The sequence below is a fragment of the Pituophis catenifer genome, unplaced genomic scaffold (genome assembly GCF_029215685.1).
Source record: "Pituophis catenifer annectens isolate HBS135680 unplaced genomic scaffold, rPitCat1.0.hap2 SCAF_6, whole genome shotgun sequence".
In the NCBI taxonomy this organism is placed as follows: Eukaryota; Metazoa; Chordata; class Lepidosauria; order Squamata; family Colubridae; genus Pituophis; species Pituophis catenifer.
Window position 1 is genome coordinate 3,456,005 of NW_027256886.1, and position 13,722 is coordinate 3,469,726.

Consider the following 13,722-nt stretch of genomic DNA (forward strand, 5'->3'; position numbering starts at 1 on the left):
CTTATACAAGGCCAGACTAGTTGCACAAGGTTATGCACAAAAATATCCAGAAGACTATACTGACACATATTCACCCACAGTGAGAACAGAGAGTGTCAAAACAGCTCTTGTAGTAGCATCTGCACTCAATCTAGACGTGTTTCAATATGACATACAGACTGCATACTTACATGCAAAATTAGATAAGGAAATATATGTAAGAGCACCGCACAGTCAATACACTAATAAGAACGAAATTTGGTTACTAAATAAGAGTCTGTACGGATTGAAGCAATCTGGCAAAAGATGGTACGATTGTTTGGTAAAAGTACTAAAGACCATGGATTTCAACGCCACCACTGCTGATAACTGTTTCTTTGTAAAAAAGAGTAATGATCATATTGAATTTGTATTAATTTATGTGGATGATATTTTATATATTGGAAAGCATAAAGAGAGCAGGGAAATCTTTGTAAATAAGTTAAACGAACACTTCTCATTGAAATCACTAGGTAGAGTGAATAAATACCTTGGTGTACAAATTAACAAAACAAAAAGGGGATTCAAACTTACTCAAAAAGATAAAATCATTGAACTCCTAAACAAATGTAACTTAAATAATGCCAAAACATGTGACACACCTATGCAAACTGATTTTCTTAGAAACAATGATGAATCTTCCCCTGAGTTTAAAGACAACACATTTTACAGATCAGTTATAGGTTCACTCCTTTATATATCTAATTGGACTAGGCCAGATATTGCATTACCTCTCAATTTATTGTCAAGATATGTTAGCAAACCAACCTTGTATCATTGGGAAGCTGTCAAAAGAATTTTAAGATATCTGAAAAGTACATTAGATTTTTGTTTAATATTGGAACCCAATAATGACAAAGAACCAAAAATTACTTGTTATGCTGATGCAGATTGGGCTGGTGATACATCATGCAGAAAGAGTACCTCTGGTTATGTTTTTCTATTGAACGATTGTCCAGTTTACTGGTATACTGGTAAACAAGAACTGGTAGCCACCTCTACCACAGAAGCAGAATATGTTTGCTTGTCTAAAGCTGCAAATAACCTTGTATGGTTCAATGATTTGATCACAGATGTTTGGAAGAAACCTACTTTACCATTTATTATGCATGAAGATAATAAAGCGGCCATTGAAATTTCTAGATCCGATGCAATTGGACAAAGGTCCAGGCATATTGATATAAAATTTAAGCACGTGAGACAACTATCTCAAGACGGATTCATCAAAGCAATACATTGTGATACTTCTGAACAATTAGCTGACATATTAACAAAACCCTTACCTTCTAAACAACACAAATATTTAACTTCTAAATTATATGTATTATATTGTCCTGAATCTGAATGTAACTGGTGTTGTATAACGAACCGGCATTTAGAGGGGGATTTGTCAGATGTAAATGCCTTATTCTCTAATGTGTAAATAATGTATATATGGAACATCAGGGGTTAACTTATTACTTGAGCTTTAATGTATTCATATTTTACCACTCCCATTCCTGGCTCCGCCCCTTGTATATAAAAGGAGCCATCCTCCCCATTTTCCTTGCTTCTATCTTGAATATTCAGCGAATATAGAATGCCTATTATGATTAAAGAGAATTATATTTAAACCTATAACTTCTATTATCTTTATTGAGTCTGATCCTGAAAATATTGCAACACTCACAAACAAAGTAGAAACTAATGTAAGGAAGAACATTTATTATTTGTAGGGGAAAAGGGGTTTTCAAATGAAAAAGGGCCTGTTTTAAGAAGCAACAAATCATAAAACCATGGGCTGAAGGAACATTGGAGATCTTCTAACCCAATCACCTTATAGAACGGGAGACTTTATACCATCCTGGACAAATGGTTGCCCAGTCTTTTCTTGAAAACCTCCAGTGATGGAGCACCCATCATTCCGAGAGGCAAACTGTTCCATTGGTTAATTGGTTTCATTGTCAGGAAATTTCTCCTTAGCTCCAGTTGGAGCTCTCTTCAATGAGCTTCCGCTTATTGCTTATTGCTTATTGCCCTGCCCTCAGGTGTTTCTCTGTGACAGTCCCTCAAATACCAGAAGACAGCTTGTTCCCCCTAATCCTCCCTTCATCAGGCTAAACATTCCCAATTATCTTAACCATTCATTATGGGATTTAGCCTCCAGACCCTTTATCATCTTTGTTGCTCTTCTCTGCACTCTTTCTAGGATCAGAGGCATTCAGACAATCAGGAAGTTTACCAGGCCACCACTTGTGAGCCACGAAAGCACCAGTACAATCCAGTCTACCCGGTTAGTCAAGCAGTTTCTGCTGTTGTACTGGCCTAGATGAATGAATTCAAAAGCTATTAACATTTAACATTCTGACTCACAAGATAAGGCAACACAGGTTAAATTAGAGCAAATACAGCGGAATAACACACCCCAGAAGTCTTTTTCAGACCAGGCAATCGTGGTTTTTGGATTCCATTTGGAACAGGTCAACTTTGCTCTACATTCTGGCCACAATGATTTCACCTGGTACATGTATTGTCCAGGTAATGTCATTCTTTACCATAAGCTATTCACATGTCCACAATGTAAAGCTAATAGAAGCTTCAATCACATCTCAAACTAGAAGAACACCCAGCTGTACATCTCCACCCCGGGCCAATGATGCACTTGAAGTGATGTCCCGGTGCCTGGAGGCCATGCGGATCTGGATGGGGAGGAACAGGCTCAGGCTCAACCGATCCAAGACTGAGTGGCTGTGGTTTCCGGCATTCCGATATAGTCATCACTGACCATCACTGACTATTGGGGGCGAGTCTTTGGCTCCCATGGAGAGGGCTCGCAATTTGGGTGTCCTCCTGGATACACAGCTGTCCTTGGAGGAACATCTGACGGCTGTTGCCAGGGGGACTTTTTGTCAGGTTCACCTATCCACCAGTTGCGGCCCTTCCTAGATCGGGATTCCTTGTGCACAGTCACTCATGCCCTCGTCACCTCTCGCCTGGACTACGGCAATGCTCTCTACATGGGGCTCCCCTTGAGGAGCACCCAGAGGCTCCAACTGGTCCAGAATGCGGCCGCACGGGTAGTTACGGGAGCCGCATGGTGCTCCCACATAACACCTGTCCTGCGTGAGCTGCACTGGCTTCCAGTGGTCTTCCAGGTGCGCTTCAAGGTGTTGGTTATCACCTTTAAAGCACTCCATGGCATAGGACCTGGATATCTTCGAGACCGCCTGCTGCTACCAATGGCCTCCCACTGACCTGTGCACTCCCACAGAGAGGGCCTCCTCAGGGTGCCATTGGCCAAGCAATGTAGACTGGTGGCCCCCAGGGGGAGGGACTTCTCTGTGGGGACACCTGCTCTCTGGAATCAATTGCCCCCAGAGATACGAAGAATCCAAGACCTCGGTGCCTTCCGCCGTGCCCTTAAGACCTTTCTTTTTCAGCAAGCCGGGCTGGCTTAACACTTTTTAAAATGTTTTTAATAGGTTTGTTATTTTTTTTTTTAACTATGGGGCCAAACGTATATATATCTTTTTAACTGTATTTTAATGTTTGTATTTATGTTTTTACTTTGGCTGTGCACTGCCCTGAGTCCTTCGGGAGAAGGGCGGTATATAAATCTGATAATAAATAAATAAAGAAAGAAAGAAACAGAGATTAAGATGAGACCATAGTTTCAGGTTCTAGCAGTCAATGAAAAGGAAAAGAACGGCTTTAAATTTCCTGAAAAACATTACAAATTGCCTATCAATCACAAACTGCCTTGAATAGTTGGATTTACCTGCGCCAAATGGCAAAAACGCTTCTCGAGTCTGAAAATTCCCATCTTTGTCTAAAAAGTGATTTGGGTTGAATTCGTCAGGTGTCTCCCATTCCTCAGGATCCAGAAGAACAGAGCGTAGATCAGCCAAAACAATGCTTCCCTTCAACAGCAACAGAACAGAAAGGAAAAACTTTAGCTGTTTCATAATATGCAAAAAAGTAGAAGATATTTGTAGAGGAAGCATTTGTTGGCAATCGATCGCCATCACTCTCCCTCCCTCTCTTTCTCTCTCTCAGCTTTTCCAAACTCCCTTTTAATGCAACAACTAATCTGCAGAATGGAGGTTTTTCTTCATCCATTAAAAGAAAGAGATAGTTTCAGATTTGTTACTCTTCCTTACCAGGGTGTGATGAATCTGACAATCAAAGATGGCAATGCAGGGCAATACGTCCTCCCAAGGTATATTCCTGCAGGAGGAAAGAACTGGAGGAGGGGAATTACGGAGGTGTAGTTGGAAGGTCAGAGAAACCACATCAGTGGTGTTGCCCCTGGTTTGGACCGGTTCACAAGAACTGGTAGTAAAACCGGCGGGAGGCCCCGCCCACTGCCCAGGATGTTGTCATCAGCAATCTGTGCATGCGCAGAAGCAAGGCGCATGCACGAACAAAGCAAGGGTTCGTGCACGTTCCCGTTGCAAACCGGTGGTAAAGATAAGTAGAACCCACCCCTGAACCACATGACATACTGACCAAAGCTATGAAACTAACAATGGGGAGCCATTGGTAGTACATTGGTAGTACATTGGTAGTACAGTGGTCTAAAGCACCCTGTTATTAAGACCAGCTGCCTGAAATTACTGCAGGTTCGAATCTCGCCAGGCTCAAGGTTGACTCAGCCTTCCATCCTTTCTAAGGTAGGTAAATTGAGGACCCAGTTTGTGGGGGCAATAAGCTGACTTTGTATAAATATACAAAAGGATGAAGGCTATTGCTTAGCGCATTGTAAGCTGCCCTGAGTCTCCGGAGAAGGGCGGCATATAAATCAAATTAAAAAAAAAATTGGTTTCTAGACCTCACATGACAGTGAAATGGGAAGAGGTGGAGTATCCAGGAGAGATACATATGGAGTATCAGTGGCAAATAATAATAATAGTAATAGTAATCAGGTTCTCAATTGACCTTGCTTGTGAAAAGCTGACAAAGAAGATTGCAAATGCAATGATGCAACTTCAGGACACTAATTGCGAGCCAGTTGCCAGGCACCCGAATCATGATCATGTGACTGCAGGGACGCTTCAACAACTACAATTTTGAGGACCTGTCATAATTTCTTCTTGTTCAGTGCCATCATAACTTTGAACTCACTATTTCTTGATTGCTTATGTGTACCCTATGACTATCATTAAGTGTTGTACCTTACGATTCTTGATGAATGTATCTTTTATTTTAAGTACACCGAGAGCGTATGCACCAAGACAAATTTCTTGTGTGTCCAATCACACTTGGCCAATAAAGAATTCTATTCTATTCTATTCTATTCTGTTCTATTCTATTCTATTCTATTCTATTCTATTCTATTCTATTCTATTCTATTCTATTCTATTCTTATTCTACTCTACCCTACCCTACCCTACCCTACCCTACTCTACCCTACTCTATCCTTTCCTATCCCATTCTGTTCTAATATTCTACCCTACCCTACCCTACCCTACCCTACCCTACCCTACCCTACCCTACCCTACCCTACCCTACCCTATCCTATCCTATCCTATCCTATCCTATCCTATCCTATCCTATTCTACTAACCTAAGGATTATCTGTATTGGTCTGTAAAAGAGATTATTTATCCATAATGTATGTATAGTTTATTAACCTTTGCATTGCAAATCCCCCATATGTACTGTATATAAGATGGCATCAATCTGCTTTAAATCACTATCATATATGAATATTTCATCTGTATTGCTATTTGGAACAATGGTTTGTTCCATACTTGACAATCAAAATAAAGAGGACAAGTACCCCCTAATCTAAGGAGAGGGAGCAGTGGATCTACACAAGAAAGCATCCCCTCCTCCAGGAATATTCTTAGCAAACAGTCATTTGTGGGGGTTTCCAAATTATTAACCAGAGATGTCATCAGACCATCCATAGATATTGGCTGCTAAGGACCCCCCTCTTTTTAAAAACAATATCCCTGGCATTCAGTGAGCTTCAGTTATGACCAAATCGTGACAATATGTGCTACCAAGCCATTTCCAGGTGTTATTTTTTCAACTCCCTGCCTCTGAAGAAAAGTATTAGAAAGTGGCAAAACTCCATAGCCACTTGGAAGTTTGGCATAGACCCAAAGTCCTAGAACGGTGCTTTGCAACTGCCAAGTCAAGAGGGGTCCATCTCCTGCCATTCTGTTAGCAAGTTGTAGAGACCTGGAGTAGTATATCTTCATCTCTGTGATCCTCCTAATAATTACTCATTCAAATACTTTTGGGCATTTCAGCCTCATGTCAGCCTGTTATCTCTGAAACCTAACGAACCTATTGGTTGGCCATATGGTGGCAGCAGAATAAGTAGATGATATCCCACAACCAGTGAGGAGATATGACAAAGGGAGGAATAGCCAATAGACCATGGATGACCATAGCTCTCTTAGGTTCAGCCCTTAATTTCTTTGAGTTTTTTTCTGTAATGTTTTTGGCAGTTTACTTTTGAAATGGTTCAGCTTTGTCAGTTTAAACCCATTCAAAGAAAATGTCTATGGAGATTCTCAGTCATCCAGGTCATGGTTCTCCCAAAGGTGCTTTTTCAAGAGGCAACTGGACTTTCTGGTTTTTCTTTGAAGACGTTTCGCTTCTCATCCAAAATCCTTCCATTCCCCACCATCCAGTCAGAGCTGAAGAAGCTTCTTGGATGAGAAGCGAAACGTCTTCAAAGAAAACCCAGAAAGTCCAGTTGCCTCTTGAAAAAGCACCTTTGGGACATTTTTTTAAAAAAAATAATATATACCGTATTTTTGGGAGTATAAGACACACTTTTTTCCCTCCTAAATGAGGCTGAAAATTTGGGTACGTCTTATATGCGGAATGTAACCCTGCGTGGTGCCCAAAATGGCTACCCGGAACAGCTGATGCCTTTTCTTACCCCTTCCGTGCTTTGCCTGCTTTAGTCACTGGAGCTCCCTCCGAGGATCAGCTATGCTTTTGAAGCTGTTTTTCAGCCCCAACACCAGTAAAGCGATCTTCCGTGCTTTGCCTGCTTTTCTAATTGCTGCTCCCTCCGACAATCAGCTGTGCTTTAGAAGCACAGCCCCAACAAGCCCCAACCTCAAAACCAGCGAGCGAATGAATGTGCTAGGACTAGCCAGATTCTGCCTGGTAGGCAGAATTCCACCCCCACCCCCCATTTTCCTCCCCAAAAACTAAGGTGTGTCTTATACTCTGGTGCATCTTATACTCCAAAAAAATGGTAAGTTATTTTTGCGCATATTGTTTGGATTGCAATTCCTGAGCAGACATATCTCTTCAACTGCCATGTTGGGCTTCTCCTTTCTCTACCTTTGGAATGTGGAAACCCCATATCTTCACATCTCTTAGGCTTTGTCTAGGTATTGGTATAAATAAGATATATTTTGTTCGTTGAGTCTCATGTATCACAGCATTGGTGTAGGGCAGCTTGTGCCGATCATCATAGGAGATTGATCCAGAGGCACCAAAGACATCTTCAATCTCCTTGTGGACTTTTTCTGTGGGGGGAGAGAAAGGCAAATCCATCTTGAATGATGCCATTTATGATTGAATAATCTCTTACAGATATCTTGTTTTTGTTAAATTATTTCCTATGAGTGTATTTATGAACCAATGCTTCAGGAGGTAGAGTAGGCTTAGAAAAACTACTACAATAATGTTCCCTCCATCATTTTCAGAATTACCGTAAGTTTAGTTTAGTTTAGTTTAATGCAATTTATATGCCGCCCTATCTCCAATGGACTCAGGGCGACTCACAACAATAAAATGCACAATTGCAGATTAAAACAATATAAAATTAAAAGTCCAAATTAAAACTACTTAAAATCTATTTAAAATCTATTAAGAACCCCCCCCCATCAGTCCAGGCTGCGAAACAGCCAGGTCTTCAAATCACGGCGGAACGAGCGAAGGTCAGGGGCCATCCGGAGCTCCAAAGGAAGTTGGTTCCAAAGGGTGGGTGCGCCCACAGAGAAAGCTCTCCTCCTGAGGGTCGCCAGCCGACACTGTCTGGCCAATGGCCTGAGGAGGCCCTGTCTGTGGGAACGCATCAGGCGATTGGAGATTGTTGCTGGCTGCAGGGGATCTGACAAATATCCCAGCCCTAGGCCATGAAGGGTTTTGTAGGTGATAACCAGCACCTTGAACCTCACCTGAAGAGCAACCGGTAGCCAATGCAGGTCACGCAGGAGGGGTGTAACATGGGAGTGTCGGGACACTCCCATCACACCAGTTGAAGCCTTCGAGTGGTTTTCAAGGGCAGCCCTAGGTAGAGAGCGTTGCAGTAGTCAAGACGGGAGGTGACCAGCGCATGAGTAACGGTGCGTAGGGCATCTTGGTCCAAGTAAGGGCACAGCTGGCGCACAAGGCGGACCCGGGCAAATGCCCCCCTGGTCACAGTTGCTACATAATCTTCCAGAGACAACCGTGAATCCAGAAGGACACCCAAGTTGCGGGCCCTATCCACAGGGGGTTACACCTCACCCCCAATGGTCAATGATGGAATATCTTGATTGGACCCAGATGCCGGTACCCACAGCCACTCAGTCTTGGCGGGGTTGAGTCGGAGCCTGTTCCTCCCCATCCAGGTCCGTACCTCTTCCAGGCAACGGGACATCATGTCGAGGGCATCACTAGGCTGGTTCGGGGTGGATATAAAAAGCTGGGTACCATCAGCATACTGATGATACCGCACCCCGAAACCATGGATGATCTCCCCAAGTGGCTTCATATAGATGTTGAACAGGAGAGGCGAGAGGACCGACCCCTGGGGCATCCCACAAGTGAGGGCCTCATAGCTGTTCTCTACCCCCCTGTCAACACCGCTTTCGTACGGCCCGAGAGATAGGAGGAGAACCACCGTAAAACAGTGCCTCCCACTCCCAACCCCTTGAGTTGTCACAGCAGGATAACATGGTCGATGGTATCAAAAGCCGCCAAAAGATCCAAGAGGACCAGAACAGAGGAGTGTCCCCTGTCCCGAGCCCTCCAGAGATCATCCACTAGTGCGACCAATGCCATCTCTGTGCTGTACCCCGGCCTGAAGCCTGATTGGTACGGATCCAGGTAGTCTGTATCATCCAGGGCCAATGGGAGCCTGTCGAGCCACCACGCTCTCAACAACCTTCGCAACAAAGCGAAGGTTGGAGACCGGATGAAAGTTATTCAATATGGTTGGATCCAAGAAAGGTTTCTTGAGGAGGGGTCTCACCACCGCCACCTTCAGATTTGAATCTATAAAAGCAGAATGCATGATAACTTAAACTTATTCAATATATTGAAAATTTAGTCAATCCCCTGGTTCATTATTCCATACTACTACATAGAATTACGAATACAAGTAGTCCTCGACTTGCAACAGTTTATTTAGTGACCATTCAAAGTTATAACAGCACTGAATAAAGTGACTTATGACCATTTTACAAAGCACCTGAAGGCCAAACAAGGAATAATGGATGGAAACTGACCAAGGAGAGATTCAACCTAGAAATAAGGAGGAATTTTCTGACAGTGAGAACAATTAACCCATGGAACAGAAGTTGCCTTCGGAAGTTGTGGGAGCTTCATCACTTGAGACTTTCAAGAAAAGATTGGACTGCCATTTGTCAGAAATAGGGTAGGGTCTCCTGCTTGGGTGGGGGGTTGGACTAGATGACCTATAAGGCCCCTTCCAACTCTGCTAATCTATTATCTGTTATTTTTCACAGTTACAACCTCTGCAGCATCCCCATGGTCACATGATCAAAATTCAGACGCTTAGCAACTGATTCATATTTATGACGGTTGCAGCGTCCCAGGGTCACATGATCCCTTTTTGCGACCTTCTGACAAGCAAAGTCAATGGGGAAGCCAGATTCACTTAACAACTGGGTTACTAACTTAACACCTTCAGTGATTCATTGAACCACTGTGGCAAGAAATGTCGTAAAACGGGGCAAAATTCACTTAACAAATGTCTCATTTAACAACATGAATTTTTGGGCTCAGTTGTGGTCGAGGACTACCTATACAGAATTACTACAGCAGTGTTATAAAATAGTTTTAATTCTTTTTTATATTTATACGATCGGGTTTCTTTTAATTTGCAAACTAATCATCTTTATTATAGGTTCCAAATTTCCATAGAATGTTATTGTGAAGGTTAATTTCAACGTTCAGTAGTTTTTCAGATGTCAAAGAATTCCTGTGTATTTTCCACTCTAGTTATTGTTTCCACTGCCCAGAATTGTCTCACCTTGGATGTCGGGATGATTTGCCAACAGAAGCACTGCCCACAGCAGGCTAACATGCGTTGTTTCTGCTCCAGCAACAAACAATTCAAGCAGACAGCAAGCCAGGTTCTCTTCACCAAAGACAGAGTTGGGGTCATCCTTGTTCTGTGTTTAGAATGAGTAATTCAACTTACAATAAATTCTAGGCTTCCTTCAATATGTTTAATGTTATTAGCCACAAATAACATCCATCCATCCATCCATCCACCTGCCCACCCGCCCACCTCTATCTATCTATCTATCTATCTATCTATCTATCTATCTATCTATCTATCTATCTATCTATCTATCTATAGAGCCGAGGTGGTGCAGTGGTTAGAGTGCAGTACTGCAGCTACTTCAGCTGACTGCTAGTTCAGTAGATCAGCGGATCAAATCTCACCGGCTCAAGGTTGACTCAGCCTTCCATCCTTCCGAGGTGGGTAAAACGAGGACCCAGATTGTTGGGGGCAATATGCTATTTAGTATATTGTCTTTGGTGTAAGCCGCCCAGAGTCCTCGGAGAGTGGGCGGCATAGAAATATGAATAATAAATAATATCTATCTATCTATCTATCTATCTATCTATCTATCTATCTATCTATCATCTATCTATGTCTTCTACTTACGTACCTACCTACCTATCTACCTACGTCTTCTATCAATGAACCTACCTACCTACCTACCTACCTATCAGAGATGGGTCTCTGCCTCCCAAGTCCCAGCTGATCGGAAGGAAATGGGGATTTTGTAGTAACCTTCCCCTGGAGTGGGGTGGGAATGGAGATTTTACAGTAATCCTTCCCCTGCTACGCTCACTAAGCCACGCCCACCAAGCCACGCCACACCCACCAAGCCACACCCACAGAACCGGTAGTAAAAAAATTTGAATCCCACCACTGGGATTCTATCTATCTATCTATCTATCTATCTATCTATCTATCTATCTATCTATCTATCTATCTATCATCTATCTATCTATCTATCTATCTATCTATCTATCTATCTACCTACCTACCTACCTACCTATCATCTATCTACCTACCTATCTATCTATCATCTATCTATCTATCTTCTACATTGCCCATCTCACCTAAGTAGGTGGTTTACAATAAAACCATAAAAACCATAATTAAAAACAAGATTAAAACAGAGTTTTTAAAAAAGGATTTTAAAAGTTGAGAATTACAAAGAGATAAAAGAGGCAGAAGGAGTGCCCACCTCCATGCCCAAGCATGCCACCTTAGATTCCCCACCCATGCCATTTGGCAAAACCAGGTCATGAAACTCTTCTGTAAGGCCAAAAGAGTGGGGGCTCATCTCACCTCTGGGGATAAGATTCCCCTGTTTGTCTAGTCTCTGTCAGTCAGACGTCTACAATCAATGGGGTTTGCAATATACCCTCTATGTCCCAAAGGTGCTTTTTCAAGAGGCAACTGGACTTTCTGGGGTTTTTTTTGAAGACGTTTCGCTTCTCATCCAAAATCCTTCCATTCCCCACCATCCAGTCAGAGCTGAAGAAGCTTCTTGGATGAGAAGCGAAACCTCTTCAAAGAAAAACCAGAAAAAATTGATATTGTATATGGTGACAGCAGCCAGGTTACTGATTGGTCAATATTGGAAAAGGGTTGATGTGCCTACAATTCAAGAATGGACTTTGAAGATGGCCAGTTTTGCAGAAATGGCGAAGATATCAGCATACTTAAAAGACCGGACTCAAGAGACTTATGCATGGGAGTGGAAGAATTGGTATAGATTATGTGCAGAATAAATACCAAACCAGGAAGTACCAGATAGCTTTTAGCTAAATGTTGTGTAGAAATGTATAGTTTATAGGGGGCAAAATAGCTTATTGTTATGTAGAAATTTATAGTACACAGGGAGGAGAATAGAGGGGTGGTAAAGTATGATATAATACAATGTGGATGGATTCCACCTTGGGGAAGTCATGGGGAGGGAGGGTATGGGGGGGTTAGGGAGGGACGGGGGGGGGAAATGGGGGAAAAATTGATGTTTGTAAAACTTTTTCAATAAAAAAAAAAAAAAAGAAAGAAAAATCAGAAAGTTCAGCTGTGACTTGAAAAAGCATCTTTGGAATAACCATGACCTGGATAACTGAGAATCTCCATAGACACATGCCCTCCATACTTGACTGGATAGGATGGATCAATGAAATATGGACAAGACTTGTTGTCATGCCACGAAGGGCTTTAAAAGCAATAATTAACATCTCAAATGAACCTGGAAGTAACACGATAACCAATGCAGCTCACGGACCAGAGGTGTTACATATAAAATGTCAGAGATGCCCAAAACTGCTCGTGCCAGCTGCATTCTGCACCAACTGGAGCTCCAGGGTACTCTTCAAGGATAACCCAATGTAAAGTGCAAAGTAGTCTATTCAAGAGGTGACAAGGGCATGAGTGTCAGAAAGAAGGGCCTCTAAATCCAAGTGTTGTACTTCTTGTACATGGGGAGACATGATAGCGGTCTTCCAATATCTCAGGGGTTGCCACAAAGAAGAAAGAGTCAAACTATTCTCCAAAGGACCTGAGGGCAGGACAAGAAGCAATGGGTGGAAACTAATCAAGGAGAGAAGCAATTTAGAACTAAGGAGGAATTTCCTGACAGTGAGAACAATTAATCAGTGGAACGACTTGCCTGCAGAAGTTGTGAATGCTCCAACACTGGAAGTTTTTAAGAAGATGTTGGATAACCATTTGTCTGAAGTGGTGTAAGGTTTCCTGCCTGGGCAGGGGGTTGGACTAGAAGACCTCCAAGGTCCCTTCCAACTCTGTTATTCTATTCTGTTCTAAATTGAGCAAAGTCACAACTGTCACCTCCCCAAGCAGGAGTCGTAAGTTGGTTAGGAACAGTAACTGGGTCCAATGATGCAGTCATAAATCACAATGACATCAGAGGTGGGTTTCAGCAGGTTCTGACCAGTTCTGGAGAACCAGTAGTGGAAATTTTAAGTAGTTTGGAGAACCGGTGAATACCACCTCTGACTGGCCCCGCCCCATCTATTCTCTGCCTCCCGAGTCCCAGCTGATTGGGAGGAAATGGGGATTTTCCAGTATCCTTCCCCTGCCACGAAGCCATGCCACTCCCACCAAGCCACACCCACAGAAGTAAAAAAATTTGAAATCCACCACTGAATGTCATGTGCTTAGGGAAGGCAGTTCCAGCAGTTCGAGTTACCATTGTAAGTGAATCTCGTGCCACAGTTAAATTCATCTCCCGGACACCATTTGGAATTTCCTCCCAGCTTCCCCACTGACTTTAATTCTGGAAGCCAGAAGAGAAAATTGCAAACAGTGGTCATGTGATCGGAGGCATGTTGAAACAGTCAGAACGTGAGGACTAGCAGTATGTACTACATATTTTAGTGCCATTGTAGCTTTGAACAGTTGCTAAACTAGTGTTGTTAAGCAAGGACACCCTATAGTTCCAAGCGCTGCCATTGTCTGATT

At 42.7% G+C, this 13,722-nt stretch overlaps 1 protein-coding gene across 1 annotated transcript in view; it reads right to left on the reverse strand.

Moving 5' to 3' along the window:
* The window catches only part of LOC139318282 (cytochrome P450 2J2-like), a 98,012-nt gene that overhangs the window by 7,611 nt on the left and 76,679 nt on the right, over positions 1 to 13,722 (reverse strand). Inside the window, exons 9-11 of the mRNA XM_070945672.1 lie at positions 10,234 to 10,375; positions 7,311 to 7,498; positions 3,776 to 3,917 (exon numbers count right to left, since the gene is read on the reverse strand). Of these exons, the coding sequence (XP_070801773.1) occupies positions 3,776 to 3,917; positions 7,311 to 7,498; positions 10,234 to 10,375 (472 nt within the window). The remainder of the gene's footprint in view (positions 1 to 3,775; positions 3,918 to 7,310; positions 7,499 to 10,233; positions 10,376 to 13,722) is intronic.